The sequence below is a fragment of the Mustela putorius genome, unplaced genomic scaffold (genome assembly GCF_011764305.1).
Source record: "Mustela putorius furo isolate JIRA1106 unplaced genomic scaffold, ASM1176430v1.1 tig00000196_pilon_pilon_pilon, whole genome shotgun sequence".
NCBI classification, from domain to species: domain Eukaryota; kingdom Metazoa; phylum Chordata; class Mammalia; order Carnivora; family Mustelidae; genus Mustela; species Mustela putorius.
This window is the reverse complement of record NW_025421310.1, coordinates 5,377,132-5,399,586: the sequence shown is the minus strand read 5'-3', so window position 1 is coordinate 5,399,586 and position 22,455 is coordinate 5,377,132. Positions and strand designations below refer to the sequence as shown.

Genomic DNA, 22,455 nt, shown 5'->3' with positions numbered 1-22,455 from the left:
CACTTGGGTCCAGATAATTCTTTGTTAAGTGCTTCTCAAGAGAACATACTCTAGAGGGAGACTGTCCTGTGCATTCATAGTGTTAGCATCTCTACCCTCTACCCACTAAGTACCAGCATCTCCCTCCAGGCGCTGACAAATATCTCTTGTGTGCAAAATGCCCTGAGATTGCCCCCTTTAGGGAAAAAGAAATTGAGTAGTCTGCATGCATCAGTTTAGGGATGGAGAGTCTGGCCATTTCACCTGTGAATTAGAGATTCTGTGAATGTGGTTATTAACTATGGAGCAAGATAGGAGGAGGATATGGCTATAAATCGATGAAACCAAAGCCTATGTCTGAGGAAATGGCATCTGGGATCAAGGAGTAGAAGGGTGTCCTCAGGGTGAGGAGGTGTAGTGGGGAAAGCCCTGAGTACTCACACATTTAACCCAATACTTCTGGTTAGGAAAGAGGCTGGGCTGATAGGCTCAGGAAATAAGTATGAGTCTGAATTAACTAGCTGAACTATGGCTACCCAGAGAAAACACAGGGGCCAACAGGAAGTGTGGGAGAGTTTTATGCAGAGCATAGAATGGGGTCAGCTATGAGACTTGGTGATACAAAAGTCAATAACAAACACGAATTAGGGAAGGTTGAAGAGGTCATTATGATGGTCCAGTTAGGGTGCTACAAGATCCACAATGTGCAAGATGTGAGTGAGGAGACACTGGCATCCACTAGATACTTCCCATCCCAAATGAGAGGAGTCCTTAGATGGAAGCCAAATAGACACTGGCTCAACAGGTCCTTGATGGGACACCAAGGAGAGGCCCCAAGGTCCTCCTTCTCCGTAGTCATAACCCCTCTCCTCTTGCTCCTACATTCCATACACTCCACACATGGTTTTACATCTCTTATCTCGTAGCTACAACCAAGTCTTGGAGTTCTAATTGTGATGCCCATGGTTATGGCCACCTGGTCGACCCCCATCCTGACGACTGTGTTGTCTCTGGGTCTGTGGGAGGGGTGGGAGTGGCCTGCGGATAGGTCTGACCCTGTATGGCAGGGGTTTCTTTCTGCTGTGCCAATCTTCTGCCAGAAGCCCCACCAGGAGTATTAGAATCACAACCCCAATGCATATGCGGACCAGATTGCCCTTGGTGTAGTATTGCTGGGCAAGACCTGGAGGAATGAAGAGAGACAGGAGCGGGTGATGAAAGCCTATCTCTAGGACCTACTTCAAAACACATCTTGGGTTTCCCATACCCATATCCCTCACCTGAGATTCTATTCTCTGCTACCTAGAATGTCAGTCTCCTTCCTAGAGGGTTCCTCTCCTCCTTACCAAGGGTCAGGGCTAGATGAGCCCAATTCTCTAGATATCATTTCTTCCATACACCCCCTTCATAGACCTCTGATGCCCTCCCTCCACACACACACACAGACACTACCTGGCCATTCAGCTAATTAAAGCAGAAAAAACCGTTATACAGGGTGGAAAGAGATGAAATTTACCTTTCCCTTATTCTTTAAAAATCTCAGCTTTCCCACCTGAACTTACTACCCTATTCTGAGTTTCAAGTATAATATTTACCTTCCCCTTAATATTTTATAAACCAGGACCCAAGACCATAGAGCTGTGGCTTCTGTACAGGGAAAGCAGTCAGCTTTAGGGGAAGATACAGGGGAGGTGGGAACGAAGAGGGTCCAGAGAGGACCACTTACTCACCAGTTGGAGACTCTGGCCTCTTTGTAGAGATACTGATAGTCCTAGAAGACTCTGAGAATCAAAAAGGAAAGTTTAAGGGGAAAAGACCATAGCCTGTTCCTGCCCCTTTCCTGAATGCATGCACTTTTGAGGCAGAATCCCATGACTATAAGAGCATGAACTACAGAGTTGGGCTGTCTAAATTTATCTCAACCTTCCCACCTGATCTCGTTGCCCAATTCTGAGTTCCAGGTGCTGATATTTACCCCCCCACACCTTAATATTTTATGAACCAGGGCCCAAGACCATAGAGCTGTAGCTTCTGTACAAGGAAAGCAGTCAAATTTAGGGGAAGATACAGGGGTGGGAATGAAGAGGGTCCAGAGAAGACCACTTACTCACCAATTGGAGACTCTGGCCTCTTCGGAGAGATAGTGGTAGTACTAGAAGACACTGGAAATAAAAAAGAGAAAGTTTAAAGGGACAAGACCATCTTCTGTAACCCTGTTCCTGCCCCTTTGCTGAATGCACACACTTTAGAGGCAGAATCCCATGACTATAAGAGCATTAACTACAGAGTTGGGCTGTCTAAAATTTACCTCAACCTTCCCACCTGATCTCGTTGCCCAATTCTGAGTTCCAGGTGCTGATATTTACCCCCCCCACCTTAATATTTTATAAACCAGGACCCAAAACCATAAAGCTGTAACTTCTGTACAGGGAAAGCAGTCAAATTTAGGGGAAGACATAGGGGTGGGAAAGAAGAGGGCCCAGAGAAGACCACTTACTCACCAATTGGAGACTCTGGCCTCTTTGGAGAGATAGTCCTAGAAGATGCTGGGAATCAAAAAGAGAAAGTTTAAAGGTACAAGACCATCTCCCCTAGCCCTGCTCCTGCCCCTTTGCTGAATGCACACACTTTAGAGGCAGAACCCCATGACTATAAGAGCATGAACTACAAAGTTGGGCTGTCTAAAATTTATCTCAACCTTCCCACCTGATCCCATTGCCCAATTCTGAGTTCCAAGTGCTGATATTTACCTTCCCCTTAATATTTTATAAACCAGGACCCAAAACCATAAAGCTGTAACTTCTGTACAGGGAAAGCAGTCAAATTTAGGGGAAGACACAGGGGTGGGAAAGAAGAGGGCCCAGAGAAGACCACTTACTCACCAATTGGAGACTCTGGCCTCTTTGCAGAGATGGTGATAGTCCTAGAAAACTCTGGGAATCAAAAAGTGAAAGTTTAAAGAGACAAGACCATCTCCCCTAGCCCTGTTTCTGCTCCTTTCCTGAATGCATGGACATTTGAGGCAGAATCCCATGACTATAAGAAGAACATGAGGGGTGCCTGGGTGGCTCAGTGGGTTAAAGCCTCTGCCTTCAGCTCAGGCCATGATCTCAGGGTCCTGGGATCGAGCCTGGCATCGAACTCTCTGCTCAACAGGGAGCCTGCTTCTCCCTTTCTCTCTGCCTGCCTCTCTGCCTACTTGTGATCTCTCTCTCTCCCTCTCTCTCTCGTTCTCTCTCTCTCTCTCTCTCTGTTAAATAAATAAATAAAATCTTTTTTAAGAAGAAGAAGAACATTCAGCATTATGCTGAATGAAATAAGTCAAGCAGAGAGAGTCAATTATATGGTTTCACTTATTTGTGGAGCATAACAAATATCATGGAGGACATGGGGAGTTAGAGAGGAGAAGGGAGTTGGGGGAAATTGGAAGGAGAGGTGAACCATGAGAGACTATGGACGCTGAAAAACAATCTGAGGGTTTTGAAGGGGCGGGGTTGGGAGGTTGGGGTACCAGGTGGTGGGTATTATAGAGGGCACGGATTGCATGGAGCATTGGGTGTGGTGCAAAAATAATGAATACTTTTATGCTAAAAATAAAAAATAAATTAAAAAAAAGAAGAAGAAGGACATGAACTACAGAGTCAGGCTGTCTAGATTTGAACCCCAGATCCATCACTAATTAGATGTAGGGCCCCTGTCAATAGACTTAATACCTATAGGCCAGTTTTCCCATCTGTCCAATAAAAACAATTATAATGCATCACAGGTTAATGTGAAATTTAAACCAATAACAGTAATAATAGCATAAGACACACTGCTTGCATATGATAAGCACCCCACATGCAGTAGCTCTAGATTCACCAGGTGCTCAGCCATACACATCAGAAAGGTACGTGTTTTAATATACTGTGAAAATTGCTATAATAGAAAGTCCATAGGACAGAGGAAACGATTCAACCCAGCATCAGAAAAGACTTTCTTGAGGGACTGAGACTATGAGGAAAGGGAAGGAAAAGCAGACCAAGTGGCTTGGATGCAGAGTAAAGAGATGCCAGGGACTCAGGAGAGCTTCATCTGACTCTGTGTGGCTGAGATTTGCATGAGGAATGAAAACAAGACTGGAGGGATCAACAGTGGCTGATCTAAGGGCATTGGATCCAAAAGTATTAAACATCAAGCTGAGAATCCCGGGCTATAATCCTAAGAGTGATGGGAAACCAGAGGGATTTTGAACAGAAGATGATGAAGAATCTCATCTGGGTCTTAGAAGGAATTTGCTCACATCAGGAATCAAACAGAGAGTTAGAGTCAGGTGGACCCAGTGGAGATACCAGAACTATACTCAGGGGATCTTTCAAGGTTTCTATCTTGAGGGAAGTGGATAATTTTTCCAGGAAAAGTGAGGGGAAAGAGAATTACAGCATGAGGATGGGACTGCAGTGATAAGAAGAGGCAGTGGACAATCGGGGACTAAGGTTATGCACGTGGATTAGAGCAAAGTCAGAAGACTTTGAGCGACGGTCCTCCCATCAAAGCCTTGGCTCTGCTGTCTTTGAAATGGCCACATTTCCGAGAATGCACATCTCTCCCCATGCTCAGAGCCCACCTCTATCCCATCCTTGATCCTCAAACCAGGGACTTTCCTTGGAAGAGTCAAGTGATTTCCTGAAGGGGACTTAAAGCCTACAGCCTTAGATGATGAGAGAAAACCCTAGCTTCATACTCTTTTCTGCTGGTTTCTGAGCTCTTGGTACTCACTGATTGTAGAGCTTTTGTTGACTAGTGAGATGCTCCGTTTCCTGGAGGCTTCTGGGAATTCTAAGCAAGAAGATAATAAGAAAGTGGATAAGGTCAGTCTTCCCAGTGAGCCCCTACTCTGCATACCCCTTCTAAGAAATCTAGGGTTCCCAGAACCCCTTTTTCTGACACATACTGCATAAAACTGAGGAGAGAAACATGCAGAGTTGCTGTAAGACGTGTCTTCTATACCTCAGTGGCTGAATAAGAAATGGATCAATTCGGGGCCCCTGGGTGGTTCAGTGGGTTAAAGCCTCTGCTTTCAGCTCAGGTCATGGTCCCAGGGTCCTGGAATCGAGCCCCACATCAGGTTTTCTACTCAGCAGGGAGCCTGCTTCCCTCTCTCTCTCTGCCTGCCTCTCTGCCTACGTGTGATCTCTGTCAAATAAATAAATAAAATCTTAAAAAAAGAAATGGATTCATTCATCCACTGAGGGACCAACGTTATTTCCTCTTTGGGGCTACTGTGGATAATGTTGCTATGAACATTTATGTGCCTGTTTTTGTATAAACATACATTTTTGTATTTGTTCATTTTGGGGGGGAGCACATAGCTACAGTGGAATAGCTGGGTCCTATGGCAATTAATACAGTCACAGAATAATTCTTTTGAGGAAATGCTGAACCATTTTTCCACAGCAATGATCCCATGTTTCATTCCCACCAGCAATATGTAAGGGCTCCAGTTTCTCCACATTCTCAACAACCCCTCTAGTTGTGTGTTATTATTATTATTCATTACTGTTACTCTCATTCTGCTGGCTATGATGAATTTCGTGGTATGTGACTTACCTCAGTTTAAAAAGTAAGTAGTAGACCAGTAGATGTGTGCAAGCTCAGTTCTTGGTAACCAGCCTCTGAACACAAGAGAATCCCCTCCCTACTAAGGCCATTTTCTTAACCAGGGACCCCCATAGTTACATGGGCACCAAAACATTTCCTAAAACTCCTCAACCTATAAATATGTAGCTCCTATTAAGGATGGGGACAATCTTGGTGGACCTTTCTGTGATGGAACCAGCTCATTAAAGCCTAGCTTATGCTCAGGAATCTGTAGTAAAGTGAGAACTTAGATATTGTTTGCTCTATGTTATTTCTCTTCCTATGAGCCTCATTAATAAATTGTTGTTCAAGGGGAACCTGGATTGCTCAGTCCATTAAGCATCCAACTCTTGGCTTCTGCTCAGGTGATGCTCTCATGGTTCTGAGGTGAAGCCCTACATGGGGCTCTGCACTGACTGTGGCACTTGCTTAAGATATTCTCTCTCTCTCTCTCTCTCTCTCTCTGCCACTCCCCACCTCACATCTGCATACTTTTGCTGTCTCTCTCAAAAATTTGAATTTAGATTAAACATGAGGAAGTATCTGTCTAGCATGGAATACTATGCAGTCATAAAAAGCAACACATTGTTGATAACACACAATAACTTGGATGCATCTCAAGGACATTGTGCTGAGTGAGAAAAGTCAGTTCCAAAACATTCCATGATAGGTGAACCTTTCCATGTATATATAACATTGTCAAAATGATGAAATTCAATAGAACAAATTAGTACTTGCAGGGGATAGAAATGGTGGGAGGGGAGAGGGTAAATATAATCATAAAGGGGTAGCCTGAGTGATATCTTTGTGGGGCTGGAAGAGTTCTGTATCTTGAGAGCTGTGGCGGTTACATGGATCTACACATGTGATAAATTGTGATAAATCACCATAGAGCTAAATACAAATACCGTGTCAATGTCAGGTTCCTGGTTTTATGTTGTACTGTAATTATGCAAGACATATCCATTGGGGAAATCTAGGCAAAGGGTATACAGAATCCTTCTGCATTGCCTTTGCAATGCCTTTGCAACTTCTTGTGAACCTACCTCTCAAAATTAAAAGTTTTAAAATTCCAATCAGAAATACATGCACACACACGTGTGTGCACACATACACACATGCATTGTGCCTCATTTGGCAAGACAGCCTCCATAATGCCCTCCACCACACATGTCAGCACATTCTTGTCCGACTTGGCTCTTTTCAACATGCTTATGTTCCTCAGGGTTTGGGTCTACCCTGCGACACAGGAAGTATTGGCAAGGCCACAGACTGATGCACAACTTCTTAAGGCACAGGCTGGTATGTGATACACCAGAATCAAGTAAGATGCTTTGAGGATGGTAGAATATGATGGCCCACACAAAATTTAGGACAGTCCTTCTCAAAGTGACATCCCAGAGCAGCAGCCTCAGTGTCACCTGGAAACTTGTTAGAAATGAACATAACTGGGGGCGCCTGGGTGGCTCAGTCAGTTAAGCGTCTGCCTTTGCCTCAGGTCATGATCTCAGGGTCCTGGGACCAAGCCCAGCATCGGGCTCCTTGCTCAGGAGCTGCTCCTGCCTGCTGCTCCCCCTGCTTGTGCATACTCTCTCTCTCTCGCTCAGTCTTTCTCTCTCAAATAAATAAATAAAACCTTTTCAACAACAACAACAACAACAAAATGAACATAACTGGACCCCACCCCAGACCTTCTGAGTCAGGAACTGGTGAGATCCAGAAGCCTGGGTCACCTCCAGGTGATTCCCAGGCCCCCTAATGTTTGAGAACCATGGCCAATGGAATCAGAGTCTCAAAACTAGTGTCCAGGAATCTACGATTTTATAAGCCACTCAGATTATTCTTTTCCACATTAGACATTATACATCATCCCCCTAAGGCTGGAGAGAAGTGGAGATATAGGGCAGCACAGTAATGTCTATCTAATATTATTATACCCACGTTCTTTACACACACAAGTAAGTGATTTTTTAAAATAAATCAAATTTGTGAAAGAGACAAGGGAATTAAATAGAAAAATCTAGATAAAGGGGAGAAAGAAAAGAAGGGGTCTGTGGGTCTATACCCCAGACACTGGGATAAATCCTGCAGAACTTACCTGTCACAGAGGAAGGTGGTTCCGTGGGTAACCAAGCGGGGGTCACAGAAGTCCCTGGGAAATCAGAAAAAGAGAGAGATCTGTGCTCTGTTAGCTATGGGTCCTGAGCAAACAAAAAAGCATTCTGTGACCCAGTTTCCTCACCTAGAAGATGAATACAAAGAAGCTCACATCACTGGATGGTCCTGGGTGTTAAATAGCACACCGAGCACATTCTGAGACTAATTAAAAATGACAATCTCTGTAGATGCCCTCCCTGCTCTTTGAACTTCAGTTCTGTCCCTTTTTCTGGACCTCTGTGATGTGCACCTGACTTTGTCCCTGGGAGCAAAACTGGCTCTTAAGTCCTGGGAAGCAGATGAGAAGACAGAAGCCATGGGATACATGTAGGGAGAAAGGGTGATACCTGTGTCACAGAACACAGCACCTTTCCAACCCCACCACCCTAGCTTTGTAGCTACATCAACCTGCCAACCTCCTTTCACCCCAGGACATTTGCTCATACAATCCCACATGCCGGCAACCCGTCCCACTGCTCTTACCCATTTACCTCTTACTCTGCCCTAAGAGCAAGGTCAAACATTGGCTGCTCAGAGAGGTGTTCCCAAACCACTTCCCCTTCTAGGTTCTAACAGCACTGTGTACTTCTAATTCATTACACATGTCCCAGGGACAACAGTGCAGTGTTGGATATTCTCTAAGCCTGTTTGCTCTAATTACTATATGTACATATAACATGTACGTGTGTAATACGTGTGTGTGTAAAGGAAAAGATACCATAGAGAGAGTGAATTTCAAGTCCCCAGCAGAGCACAGGCACAGCAGAGACACTTTTGAAATACGTCCTATGAAAGAAGCAATAATTGAGCAGGGACCCAAAAAAAGACAAATCTATAAAGGCAGGAAGATTAGTGGTTTCCTTGGACTGGAGGGAGGGGGAGGGAGGGGCTGCATGCGGGCAGGAAGGATGAGATATGGTGGTGGAAATGTTCTAAAACTAGACTGTGGTGGTGACCACAGAACTCTAAATTTACTAAAAACCACTGCATTGTACAACTCAAACAAGAGACTGTTTGTTCAGCTCCTATTACATGCCAGGAGCTACTGTTTGTGCTGGGGATACAGCAGAAAAGAAAACAGACACAAATGTCTGTCTTTCTGGAGCTTACCTTCCAGGATGCAGGGGGCAGACAGGTGACAAACACCATAAGTCAGAACAATGTATGCACAGGTGTGGATGCCGTGGAGAAAAATTGGGCAGAGAAGATGGCAGATAGCATCAGAGAGGCAAGAATGGGACCTTTGATAGAAGGCTTGAGCCATGAGATCTGGAGAAAGCATCCCAGCAGGTGCAAGGTCCCTGAGGACATAGTGAGCCTGGGTATTCGAGGAAAAGCAAGACGGGATATAGTCAGTAAACTAGACTTATCCATGGTGACCATTGCATAGTGTATATAAATATCAAATCACTATGTTGTACACCTGAAACTAATACACCATGTCAATTAGTCTTCAACTTAAGGGGGGGGTGCTGATGGTTCTAAGGCAGAGTGGATGAGGGCAGATCAGCAGGTCAGGTAATCAGACAGGTAGAGAAGGGGCCTGGTGAGATGAGAGGAGTGAGTGCTATGGGCTTTGAGCAAAATCATCTGATTTTAACAGCCTGCTCTAAAGGGGTTCCTCTTGCCATCATTCTGCAAACATTCTAAAGAGACAAAGGTATACAAACTTGCAACCAGTAGATGCAAATAAATCCTGGAGATTAATGCACAGCATACGGTCAACTGCACTGTATCCCAGATTTAGTTGCTAAGAGACAAGATCTGTGGTGTTCTCACCACAAAAAAAAGCAACGGCAATTATGTGACAGGTTGAAGGTATTAGCTAATGCCCCAGTGGTAATATGTTGCAACACATAAATGTATTAAGTCAACACGTGCTACATCTTATATAATGTTATATGTCAATTACATCTCAATTAATTGATTTTTTTAAAATTAAAGGGGACAAAGGTAGACACAGAGTGACCAGTATATGGAGCAAATCAGTTCTACATGAAGATGTGCTCCCTTGTCAGATCAGGAACAGGCTTCAGAGATGTGGTAGGAAGCATGAGTTGGGCAAAGGATTTACAAGAAAATGCCTCTGAGTATGGCAGCAGAAAAATGTGTCCTTTAAAATTTTCATGTTATTTTCAAATGTACATTATATGTACCATCTTTAATATTCATTTTAAGTGCACAGTTCAATAGTATTAAGTGCATTCACATTGTTGTGCAAGAAATCTCAGAACTTTTTCATCTGCAGATCTGGAACTCTATGCCCATTAAACAATACTAACTCCACTTTTCCCCTCCATCAGCCTTTGGTAATTCCCTTTCTACTCTCTGCCTCTATGGCTTGGATGACTTTCAAATGCCTCCCGGGAGTAGAATCAGATGATATATGGCCTTTTGGGGCTGCTTTATTTCACATAGCATGACGTTCTCCAGGTTCATCTGTACTGTAGCACATGGCAGGATCACCTTCCTCTTTGGGGCTGCATAACAGTCCGTTGTGTGTCTCCACCACGGTTTCTTTATGAACTATGTTGTCCTCTTTTGAAAGAGGCATGCTGTAAGAATGAAAGACTGATAGTGGCTACAATGCAAACACAGCTCAAAAGCATGAGGCTGACTGAGAGAAGCCAGTCATGAAAGACCCCGTGTTCTAGGACTCCATATATATGCAGCTCCCTCAAAGAGGCAGACTGTTAGAGATAGGAAGTCGTTTGTGGTTGAATGGAAAATGACGGCAAACAGGTGCCAGAGGTCCTGCAGAGGTGATGGAGATGGGCCGACGGGGTTGTGGTGATGGTTGCACAACTCTGTGAACTCTCTGAATACATGGACACATAAAGTGGGTAACCTTATAGGTCTAGAAACCATACCTGAATAAAACAGAATGGAAGGCCATTTCTAGTGTATAATGACCTCACTAGCTAGATTTCAACAAAAATAAGTCTGAATACAAGTACATTTTCATTTTACCCTGTACTACATTAATCCACTGGAGACCAAAAGGATAAGATTTTTCCCTTTGCTGGGAGATGGATAGGGTCATTAGTCTTTTGTATATTGGGGCATTTCATTTTTTAAATTTTACTTTATTTTTTCAGTGTTCCAAGATTCATTGTGTATGTACCACAGCCAGTGCTCCATGCAATATGTGCCATTTTGTTTTTTTAGTTTTCATTTTTAATTTTAGAGAGTGCATAAGCAGGGTGGGGAGGGTAAATTGGGAGGGAGAGGGGGTGGAAAGAATCCCAGACAGACTCCATGTTGAACACAGAGCCCCATGCAGGACTCCATCTCATGACCCTGAGATCATGACCAGAGCCAAAACCAAGAGGCTGACAGTTAAAGAACTGAGCCACCCAGGTGCTCCTATTGAGGCATTTTCAATAAATAAGTCACTGGGGCGCCTCACTGACTCGCTCGGAAAAGTATGCCACTCTTGATCTCAGGGTCAGGAGTTTGAGCCCCATGATCGGTTTAGAGATTATAAAAAATAAATAAATAAACTTTGGGGCCTCTGGGTGGTGCCATGGGTTGAGCTTCTGACTCTTGGTTTCAGTTCAAGTCGTGGTGGCATCAGTCCATCCCACATCAGGCTCTGAGCTCAGCATGGAGTCTGCTAAACTTTCTCTCCCCGCTCCCTCTGCCCCTCCCAGTATGCTCGCTTGCTCTCTCTCTCTCTCTCTCTCTCTCTCTCAAGTAAATTAATCTTTTAAAAAAATAAAATGGAAGGGAATTGAGGGAAATTGGAAGGGGAGGTGAACCATGAGAGACTATGGACGCTGAAAAACTATCTGAGGGTTTTGAAGGGGTGGGAGTGGGAGGTTGGGGTACCAGGTGGTGGGTATTATAGAGGGCACGGATTGCATGGAGCACTGGGTGTGGTGCAAAAACAATGAATACTGTTATGCTGAAAATAAATTTAAAAATAAAAATAAAATAAAATGAACTTTAAATAATTCAGTTGCTTCAATACTTGTAAAGGAACATAGCAGCAAAACAGTGGTGAACAGAAAACATCAATAATGGTTTTTAAATCACATCAGTTGCCGTAAAGGATTTAGCAGCGAGCGTTGTGTGGAGAGGCCTCGTACTTAGACTATTGCAAATAAGAAAGACAGAGTGTGTTTGCATGTAAAGAGAGTCAAAGTTTCCTTCCTATTATAGTGGCATTTTTCAAAGTAATTTCCATAAGTTCTTCACTGCTGTGTGTTTGTTTGTTTCAAATCTAGACAAGACAAAAGGCATTATCACTGGTATTAAGAATTATTTTTTCTTCTCTGATGGAGGCATAATACTCCATAGTGTATATGGACCACATCTTCCTTATCCATTCATCTGTTGAAGGGCATCTTGGTTCTTTCCACAGTTTGGCGACCATGGCCATTGCTGCTATAAACATTGGGGTACAGATGGCCCTTCTTTTCACTACATCTGTATCTTTGGGGTCAATACCCAGGAGTGCAATGGCAGGGTCATAGGGAAGTTCTATTTTTAGTTACTTGAGGAATCTCCACACTGTTCTCCAAAGAGGCTGCACTTTTGTAGCAACATGGACGGGACTGGAAGAGATTATGCTGAGTGAAATAAGTCAAGCAGAGAGAGTCAATTATCATATGGTTTCACTTATTTGTGGTGCATAACAAATAGCATGGAGGACATGGGGAGATAGAGAGGAGAAGGGAGTCGGGGGAAATTGGAAGGGGAGGTGAACTATGAGAGACTATGGACTCTGAAAAACAATCTGAGGGTTCTGAAGAGGCGGGAGGTGGGAGGTCGGGGGTACCAGGTGGTGGGTATTGGAGAGGGCACAGATCGCATGGAGCACTGGGTGTGGTGCAAAAATAATGAATACTGTTATGCTGAAAATAAAAAATAAATTTTAAAAAAAGATTTATTTTTTCTTATTTCTTTTGTATTTCTATATACTCTGCAGTAGATAAAGTAACAGCCTCTCAAACATGCTCATGTCCCAATCCCCAGGCCCTGTGGATATGGTGTCTTACCCAATAAATGGGAGGGGGTGGGGGGGATGCCTGGATTTTCCAGGTGGGCCCAGTGTCATCACAGGGTCCTTTAACATGGAAGCAGGAGGCCAGGGAGACAGAGAGACTGATGATGCTATGTTGCTGGCTTCTGTGATAAAGGAAGGGACCACGGGAGCCAAGGGGTGCAGGCACTTCTAAAATCTGGGAAAAGCACAGGACAGATTCCCCCCCTGGGCCCTCCAGAAAGAATGTAACCCAGCTGACACCTTTGTTTTGTCCCAGGGAGACCCATTTGGTACCTGACCTCCAGAAATGGAAGGTAATAATACATTTACGATTTTTTTAAGCCACTAGATTAGTGGCGATTTGTGACAACTAATATACCCTCCAAAGCTTCATGCCTCTCCTGGCTTCCCACCTCCTTCACAGGTGTTGGCCCTCCCCTGAAACTTCAGCAGAGTGTGCAAGAGCTAAAGAAAAAAAGGCTTAGTCTGCAGCTCCCTCACCTGTGACCACAAGCTCCAGGGGGTCGCTGGGGGCCGACCACAGGTAAGGCAGCTTGCTGGAAAAACTGTAGCATCGGTAGGTCCCACTGTGTGCAGCAGTCACTGCGGTGATGGGGAAGTCAGCCCTGTACTGCTTCTCAGATCCCTTCTGGGGCCCAGCGTCCCCTTCCTTGTACAGAGCAAATTGGTCAAAACTGAATTGGCTTCGACACTGCAGAGTGACTTCGCCTCCTGGGGACACAGCTGAGCTGGGCTGGGCTGAGATCGAGGGCTTGTTGACATAAACTCCTGGGAGAAAAGAGAGCTCTGGTGTTAAAGACCGTGGCCAGCATGTTGGCCATGGGGGTGGCCAGGTCCCCCCACCTCCTAAGAGCTAGGGAACTTTCCAGGTATATCCATCCATAGAGAACCCACTTGCCCTGCTCCCAGCTCACAAAAGGGTTAAGGGAGCATAACCAGGATCCTATCACGGTGCCCGGTCTCAAATCCTCATTCTGTCCCTTAGGGGCTGTGTGATCCTGGAGAGAAACCCACCCTTCTAACTGTGCCCCAGTGTTCTTTACTGTAAAAATGAATCATTGAACACTATGTCAAGAACTAATGATGACTACATGTTGATTAATTGAATTTAAATTTAGAAAAAGAAAATGGGAATGACTGAATAAGCAACTTAGCACAGTTGCTTAATACATAGGGAGCTCCCGAACTACGACAACAGTAACAAAATAGCAAACTGCTGTAGTGCAGTTTTTATTATTTTTTTTTAAAGATTTTATTTATTTATTTGACAGAAAGAGATCACAAGCAGGCAGAGAGGCAGGCAGAGAGAGAGGAGGAAGCAGGCTCCCCGCTGAGCAGAGAGCCCGATGCGGGCCTCGATCCCAGGACCGAGATCATGACCTGAGCCGAAGGCAGCGGCTTAACCCACTGAGCCACCCAGGCGCCCTGTAGTGCAGTTTTTAAACCAAAATTAATTCAAATAATTCATACTGAACAAAATAACCAAGATTGTAAACAAAAACAGACGCCATCTGTGACTCATGGCGAGGCAAAAGGCTCAAAACACTTTCATGCATTTTTATGGTTAATTCTTTCCACACTATTAACATAGTTGAAAAAAAATTGAAAAACTTTAAACTAGGCTATTCAAATTCATAAATTATTTGAAGTTTAAATATTTGATTCATACAAAAAAAATTTTTTTTAAAGAATTCATTATCCTTTTACTCTCCTGGCCTTAGAGAAACAAACTCATCAGTGATATTTTCAAAATCTCTCTGGAAAATAACCACTTGAAAATGCATTAGAAATAAAAGCACAAGCCAAGAACATTATATTCCATCAAAAAGTAAAAAAGAGGGGCGCCTGGTTGGCTCAGTGGGTTAAGCCTTTGCCTTCGATTCAGGTCATGGCCTCAGAGTCCTGGGATTGAGCCCCATGTCAGGCTCTGCTCAGTGGAGAACCTGCTTCCTCCCTCTCTCTCTCTGCCTGCCTCTCTGCCTGTTTGTGAGCTCTCTCTCCCTGTCAAATAGATAAAATCTTTAAAAAAAAAAAAAAAAGTAAACAGAAGGCATTGGAATGTGGCTAGAGCCTTTGGCACGGGGCTCAGGTATGGCTTGAAAGGGCCCTGCCTCGTTCTATCTTGACCTAAAAGTGTGATACTTTGTTCAGCATGGGTGTTTCTGCATTGATTTTGATTGTTTTAGAAAGATCCTGCATTGGGGTTCCTGGGTGGCTCAGTGGGTTAAGCATCTGCCTTCAGCTCAGGTCATGATCCCAGGGTCCTGGGATCCAGCCCCGCATCGAGCTCCCGGCTCAGCAGGAAGCCTGCTTCTCCCTCTCCCTCTAGGTCTCCTTGCATTTCCTCTCTTGCTGTGTTTCTGTCAAATAAGTAAATAAAATCCTAAAAGAAAGAGAGAGAGAGAGAGAAAGAAAACGAAGAAAGGCAGGCAGGCAGGCAGGAAGGAATTGCACTGACCTAGCACTTGCATGGCTCACTGCACCTCCCCTATGAAAGCAGCTAGCACTTTGATCCCCACCCAGTCCCGGCCCCCTGGGTCTCCGGATTCTCTGAATCTTTCCCCTCCTCACCCTCCTGGAGCCCCCAGGCCCCAGGTGCAGCTGCCCCCCTCACCCCTCCAGGTACCTGTAGCGATCAGCTCCAGCTGGTCACTGGGGGGAGACCAGAGGCTCCCATTCTGGTAGGTGCAGCGGTAGCACCCTGCGAAACGTTCCTCCATGGATGGGATGAAGAGGACAGGCTCATCCTGGTAGTGGTTGGACCTCAGCTTCTCCAGACGGTACAGGTCCACATCCGGAGGCCCCTGGCAGTGGATGGTAACCGGCGTCCTCAGTGGCACTAGGGAGCTAGGCCGGGCCTGAAGGGAGGGCTTGGGCAGCAGGCCTGGAAGGGGAAGTGCAGCCTGGTGGAGGGCTGCTTTCAAACAGACCCTCCTCCCCAGGTGGGGGGGGGCACTCCTCCCGCCCTCCCAGGCCTTGTGCAGGCGGAGCCCAGAGGAGGGAGCTGGGACTCCAAGGGAAGGACTCACCATGCTGAGCTTCCACCACCTGCCCCAGGCACAGCCCTGAGCAGAGAAGAAAACAACCAAAGGCTAGGACCTCCCGAGCTCACACTTCTCAAAGCAAGGCGGGTGACCACGCTTCTGCAGGCAGTAACTTTCTCTCGTCATCGCTTTTCTAAGGACACACGCTCTCATAATTGAGGCACCAGAGGCAGCCAGCCATAGAAGGCTGCATATTGTACAATTCTTTGTATCTGAGCCCTGCTCATGAGGTCAGTCTGCCTGCACACAGAGGGATTAGTGGTTGCCTGGGGCTGGGGAAGGAGGGTGGAGAGCAGATTGTCAGGGGTATGGTTTCTTTCTGGAGCGGTGACAGTGTCCTGGAACGAGGCAGAGGGGATGGCTGTGTGCCTTGTGAATGTACTGTCATGAATGATAAATTTTATGCTAAGTTTTTAAAAAACCACAGCTTTTTAAAAGACAGAAACATTTTTCAAAATCCTGGAGCAAACAATCCTAAAATTTGCATGGAACCAGAAAGAGACCCCAAATCGCCAAGGAAATGTTGAAAAAGAAAAACAAAGCTGGGGGCATCATGTTGCCCGATTTCAAACTTTATTACGAAGCTGTGATCACCTAGACATCATGGTTCTGGCACAAAAACAGACACACAGACCAGTGTAACAGAGTAGAGAGCCCAGATATGGACCCTCAACTCAATGGTCAAATAATGTTCGACAAAGCTGGAAAGAATGTCCAATGGAAAACAGTCTCTTCAATAAATGGTGCTAGGAAAATTGGAGAGCTATATATAGAAGAATGAAAGGTGACCATTCTCTTACACCATATACAACAATAAACTCAAAATGGATGAGAGACTTCAGTGTGAGACAGGAATCCACTGGGGCACCTGGGTGGCTCAGTCATTAAGCATCTGCCTTCAGCTCAGGTCATGATCCCAGGATCCTGGGATCGAGTCCCACATCCTGCTCAGTGGGGAGTCTGCTTCTCCCTCTCCCTCTGCTGTTCCTTCTGCTTCTGTGCTCTCACTCATGATCTCTCTCTCTCAAATAAATAAATAAATAAAAATCTTTAAAAAAATAAAAAAGGAATTCATCAAAATCCTAGAAAAGAACATAGGCAGTAACTTCTTCAACATGGGCCACAGCAACTTCTTTCAAGACATGTCTCCAAAGGCAAAGGAAAGAAAAGCGAAAATTTGGGGACTTCATCAAGATGAAAAGCTCCCGCACAGCAAAGGAAACAGTCAACAAAACAAAGAGGCAACCCATGGAATGGGAGAAAATATTTGCAAATGACACTACAGAAAAGGCCTGATACCCAAGACCTATAAAGAACTCCTCAAACTCAACACACACAAAACAGATAATCAAGTCAAAAAATGGGAAGAGCAAACTAACAGACACATGAAAAAATGTTCATCATCATTAGCCATCAGGGAGATTCAAATCAATTCCAAATCAGATTCAAATCAAAACCACATTGCAATACCACCTTACACCAGTTAGAATGGCCAAAAATACCAGGACAGGAAATAACATGTGTTGGCGAGGATGTGGAGAAAGGGGAGCCCTCTTACACTGTTGGTGGGAATGCAAGTTGGCGCAGTCACTTTGGGAAACAGTGTGGAAATTCCTTAAGAAATTAAAAGTAGAGCTTCCCTATGACCCTGCATTTGCACTCCAGGGTATTTACCCCAAAGATACAGATGTAGTGAAAAGAAGGACCATATGTACCCCAATGTTCATAGCAGCAATGGCCACTGTCACCAAACTGTGGAAAGAACCAAGATGCCCTTCAACAGACGAATGGATAAGGAAGATGTGGTGCATATACACTATGGAGTATTATGCCTCCATCAGAAAGGATGAATACCCAACTTTTGTAGCAACATGGACAGGACTGGGAGAGATTATGCTGAGTGAAATAAGTAAAGCAGAGAGAGTCAATTATCATATGTTTTCACTTATTTGTGGAGTGTAAGAAATAACACGGAGGACATTAGGATAAGGAGAAGAGAAGTGAGTTGGGGGGAATCGGAGGGGGAGACAAACCATGAGAGACTGTGGACTCTGAGAAACAAACTGAGGGTTTTGGAGGGAAGAGGTTTGGGGTTGGGAGACCCTGGTGGTGGGTATTAAGGAGGGCATATAGAGGTGCCTGGGTGGCTCAGTGGGTTAAAGCCTCTGCTTTCTGCTCAGGTCATGATCTCAAGGTCCTGGGATCGAGCCCCACATTGGGCTCTCTGCTCAGCAGAGAGCCTGCTTCCCCCTCTCTCCCTGCCTCTCTGCCTACTTGTGATCTCTCTCCCTCTGTGTCAAATAAATAAGTAAAATCTTTCAAAAAAAATAATAAGAAGAGCACATATTGCATGGAGCACTGCGTGTGGTATCTAAACAATGGATATTGGAACACTGAAAATATAAAATAAAATTTTTAAAAATGAGATAAAAAAATACACTTACAGGCCCCTGGGTGGCTCAGTCATTAAGCATCTGCCTGCAGCCCAGGTCATGATCCCAGGGCCCTGGGATTGAGCCCCACATTGGGCTCTCTGCTCAGCGGGGAGCCTGCTTTCTCCCTCTCCCACTCCCCCTCCTTGTGTTCCCTCTCTTGCTGTCTCTCTGTCAAATAAATAAATAAATAAATAAAATTTAAGAAAAATATAGACTTAAAAAAACTAATGATGTTCTAAAACTAATGATGGTGATTAACATAACACAAACAAACAGACAAAGCCATCCAGGAATTCCTTATGCATACACTTTGGACAACTCTAAAGAGAATTATCTCCTCTCTGAAAAGGGGGCTGTGTCCAGGATTTAGTCTCTTTTTTATCCTAGCTTTGTCAATACATAATTGATGTACAATGTTGTGTAAATTTAAGGTGTGTGTGTCGACTTGATATTTATATAGCACAAAATGATTTCTCTCACAGCATTAGCTAATATTAACCAATTACATAATTAGCTAATATTAGCTAATTAGTTAACACCTCCATCCTGTCACATATTACCATTTATTTTTTTTATGGTGTGAACATTTAGGATATTCTGCAAGAAGGTGTTATTGGCTGCAGTCCCCATGGTGTAGGGGGTACCTGGGTGGCTCAGTTGGTTAAGCATCTGCCTTCAGCTCAAATCATGATCCTGCGGTCCTGGGATTGAGCCCCAAGTTGGGCTCCTTGCTCAGTGGGGAGCCTGCTTCTCCCTCTGCCTGATGCTCCCCTATTCATTCTGTGTGTGTGTGTGTGTGTGTGTGTGTCCCACTCAAATAAATAAAATCTTTTTCAAAAGAGATCTCCATGCTGTACATAAGATCTAGATGGGATCTGTTACATTGTATCATGTCTAGAGATCACCAGCTGTGTTGTTAATTGTGGATTTCCCACTGTTTTAACTTTTTGCCTAAATCAATATTCTGGGGCATCTGGGTGGCTCAGTAGATTAAGCGACTGCCTTCAGCTCAGGTCATGGTCCCCAAGTCCCAGGATCAAGTCCCACATCAGGCTCCCTGCTCAGCAGGGAGTCTGCTTCTCCCTCTGACCCTCCCTATGTTCTCATGCTCTCTCTCTCTCTCAAATAAATAAAATCTTTACCAAAAAATTAATAAATGCTTTCTCTTATAAAAAAAAGTAAACCAATATTCTGTACTTACATTATTATGACTATATTATTCATACCTGAGGAGTGTAGTATTATACCTGTATATTTTTCCTATTTATTGTCCCTAGAATCAGTATTTGTCTGCTTTAGTGACATCCGCATAGTTTTCCTTGACCCTGTGTCTAATTCTTTCCACAGTTTCAAATAGCCTTCCCATGTAATCTTACGACACCTATCAAACTGCATAATCGATAAATTCCATCTTCTCCCTTGGAGGTGACTTGCCCCCATTTTGTCTTCTACCTTCTCTAGGTTGAACAACTGCCTTTTTTCTCTCAAGCTGGTGTTTGTTTTTTTTTTTTTTTAACTTTTTGCCAAGTTGGTAGCATTACCTGCTTTAGTCTTGCTAGGGTTGTCAGATTTAGGATATAAAAACACAAGACTCCCACTTAAATATAAATTTCAGATAAGCAATGAAATTTTGTTTGCATAGTATGACCCATGAGATTTAATGGGATATACTAAGCTTACAAAATTATTTCTTGTTTATGTGAAATTAGATTTCACTGGCCATGCTGTATATTACCCAGTAACTCTTATCCTTACCCACACACAGACCTGCTCACGTGTGTGCTTCTTGTCTCCACAATAAATGCAAGGAAACTGAACAGAGAGGCTAAGCAGTTTCTTTCAGTTCACACAGCTGGGATGGGGCTGAACCTGGATCATTACTGACTCACACTTGTCTCCAGCCCCCTCTGAACCTCTTGTCCACACCAGGTTCTGCTCCCTGTACCCAAGCTTGACCCACATCTTTGCCCACTTCCCAACACAACCCCGCCGTGGTCCTCTCATGGGTTTCCATCCAGCCTTCTAACGTGACTGGACATACTCCCTGTGCTCTTCTGAGCACTTCCTGGATGGACTCTGACTCACCACATCCCTATTGGTTAGGGACCATTATTAGCCCCTTTTATAGATCAGACTATGGAAACAATATTCTGTCCCCTGTCCTGCAGCTGGTAAGCGTACATTCAAACACCAGCGGCATACTTTGGTCATAAAGAATGTGAACCTGGCACTAAACTCTTGAGTTTATTTGAGCCCTAGATGCGTGACCTTGAACAAGTTCCTTAATCCCTCTGGACCTCAGCTTCCTCGTCTGTGAAATGGGAACATGAATAGGGCCCTACCTCATCAGGCCATTCTGGGAATTAAGTGTCTGCTAAAAAGCATGGCGTGGGCTCAAGTCCACGTACGTGCCAATGAGTGTGTGTTAATGAATGACTGACAGGCGGTCTGTGCTCATGGTGTGTTTCCTTATCCCCATAGCACAGCTGTTCCTTCCTGCTTGGCCCCTTGAGCCTCTGTCCTTTTAACAATAAGGCTCTTCTGCATAAATGAGGGAACTGGGCACATGACCGGCCTTGTGGGGGCAGGCAGTAAGCACACAGGATCCTACCACCAACCCCGCTAGGAGAGACTCTTCCCACAGACTTGCTGAGGTGCCGTTGACAAAGAGAAGCCATATATCCAGGGTGAGCAACGTTGTGATCTGAAGGACGTGCACATTGTCAGGTGATCAACACAATGGAGCTAATTAACCCACCCCCTGCCTCACATAGGTTGTTTTGATTTTTGATTTTTATTTTTTGTTTTGTTTTGTTTTTATTTATTTTTTATTGTGTTATGTTAGTCCTACAGTACATCATTAGCTTTTGATGCACGGTTCCATGACTCATTGTCTGCGTGTAACACCCAGTGCTCCCTGCAGTCCGTGCCCTCCTGAATACCCACCACTGGGCTCACATAGGTTGTTTTGATTTCTGGTTTGGTTTGGTTTGTTTTGGTGAAAATGCATAAGATCTACTCTGTCAGCAAGTTTCTACAGTATTATTGCCTCGATCACTATTCTGTGCATTAGATCCCCAGAACTTACTCATCTTACAAGTACAAGCTTGTTCTCTGTCCCCCTACCTCACTGTTTCCCACCTGCAGCACCCCCAGACTTTGACAACCACCAGTCTGCTCTCTGCCTTCATGAATCCAACCTTTCTAGATTCTACATGTAAGCAAGACTGTGTGGATTTTCTTTCTGCATCTGGCTTATGCTACCTAGCATCATGGCCTCGGGGCCCACCAGAATTGTTGCAAATGGCAGAATTATTTGTTCCTGTGCCATGAGGTTTGCTGGCAAATCTGTAATCTAGTCCTGATGTCACCAAGTCCACATTAAAAATATAAATGGGGAGTTAGAGAGGAGAAGAGAGTTGGGGGGAAGTGGGAAGGGGAGGTGAACCATGAGAGACTATGGACTCTGAAAAACAATCTGAAGGTTTTGAAGGGGTGGGGGGTGGGAGGTTGGGGTACCAGGTGGTGGGTATTATAGAGGGCACGGATTGCACGGAGCACTGGGTGTGGTGCAAAAATAATGAATACTGTTGTGCTGAAAATAAATAAATTTAATTAAAAAAACTATAATAAAAAAAGGAAAAAAGAATATATAGGGAAAAATAAATAAATAAATAAAAGAAAAAATATATAAATGAATGAATTAATGAATGGATGGGTAGATAGATAGATAAAATTTGAAGACTGGTATACAGAGACAATTTTTCAGCCAAAACCGGAAGACCTGTTTATTTCCTGACCCATCCAGCAAGAGACTAGAATGAAGTAACAGACAAACACGACCTCCCTGGGTCCCTGTTTTCCCAACCCACCAATGAAGGGACCCTCACAGGTCACCAATTGCCCTGAAATCCTTTTCTGATGCAATTTTTTTTTAACATTCTTAGTCTCATAGCCCACTGCCTATCCCTCAGCATTTCCCAGATCAAGCCTTGGGACTCACCAAGACAGAGAAGGGCAGACAGGGGTGCGGCCATGGTCCTTCAGCCCGTCCAGAGCTCGGTAGCCCAAGAGGGAAGCCTGAGGGGCTGGAATGGAGACACAGGATGTGATGAGGATGCAGCAGCCTCTCCCCCTTTCCCTCATCAGCCTGTCTTTTCCCGCATGAGGCTCACCAGGCTGGAGCCATCCCCTCAGTAGAATGACTTGC

At 44.5% G+C, this 22,455-nt stretch overlaps 1 protein-coding gene across 4 annotated transcripts; it reads right to left on the bottom strand.

Moving 5' to 3' along the window:
* Nucleotides 1–541: 541 nt before the first annotated feature.
* Nucleotides 542–22,388, bottom strand: GP6 (glycoprotein VI platelet). Of its 4 annotated transcripts, XM_004777056.3 has the most exons (11): nt 22,249–22,386; nt 15,796–15,831; nt 15,393–15,650; nt 13,247–13,534; nt 7,697–7,750; nt 4,738–4,797; nt 2,862–2,912; nt 2,481–2,525; nt 2,091–2,141; nt 1,710–1,760; nt 542–1,162 (listed from the first exon to the last, which is right to left on the bottom strand). In XM_004777056.3, exons 1-11 carry the CDS (start codon nt 22,280–22,282, stop codon nt 927–929), a joined length of 1,164 nt encoding a protein of 387 aa, XP_004777113.1. In that variant the 5' UTR covers nt 22,283–22,386; the 3' UTR covers nt 542–926. The 4 variants fall into 4 exon arrangements, with proteins under 4 accessions (XP_004777113.1, XP_004777115.1, XP_004777114.1 ...); XM_004777058.3 differs by lacking the exon at nt 2,481–2,525 and having other exon boundaries at nt 22,249–22,388; XM_004777057.3 differs by lacking the exon at nt 15,796–15,831 and having other exon boundaries at nt 22,249–22,387.
* Between the last annotated feature and the right edge of the window lie 67 nt (nt 22,389–22,455).

Excerpts from the sequence above, each read along its gene's own strand:
- GP6 (XM_004777056.3), bottom strand. The coding sequence starts at position 22,282 with ATGGCCGCACCCCTGTCTGCCCTTCTCTGTCTTG. Across the intron at positions 15,832-22,248 it reads GTCTGCCCTTCTCTGTCTTG|GGCTGTGCCTGGGGCAGGTG; the intron begins GTGAGTCCCAAG and ends TTCTCTGCTCAG. Across the intron at positions 2,913-4,737 it reads CAACAAAAGCTCTACAATCA|AGTTTTCTAGGACTATCACC; the intron begins GTGAGTACCAAG and ends TTTGATTCCCAG.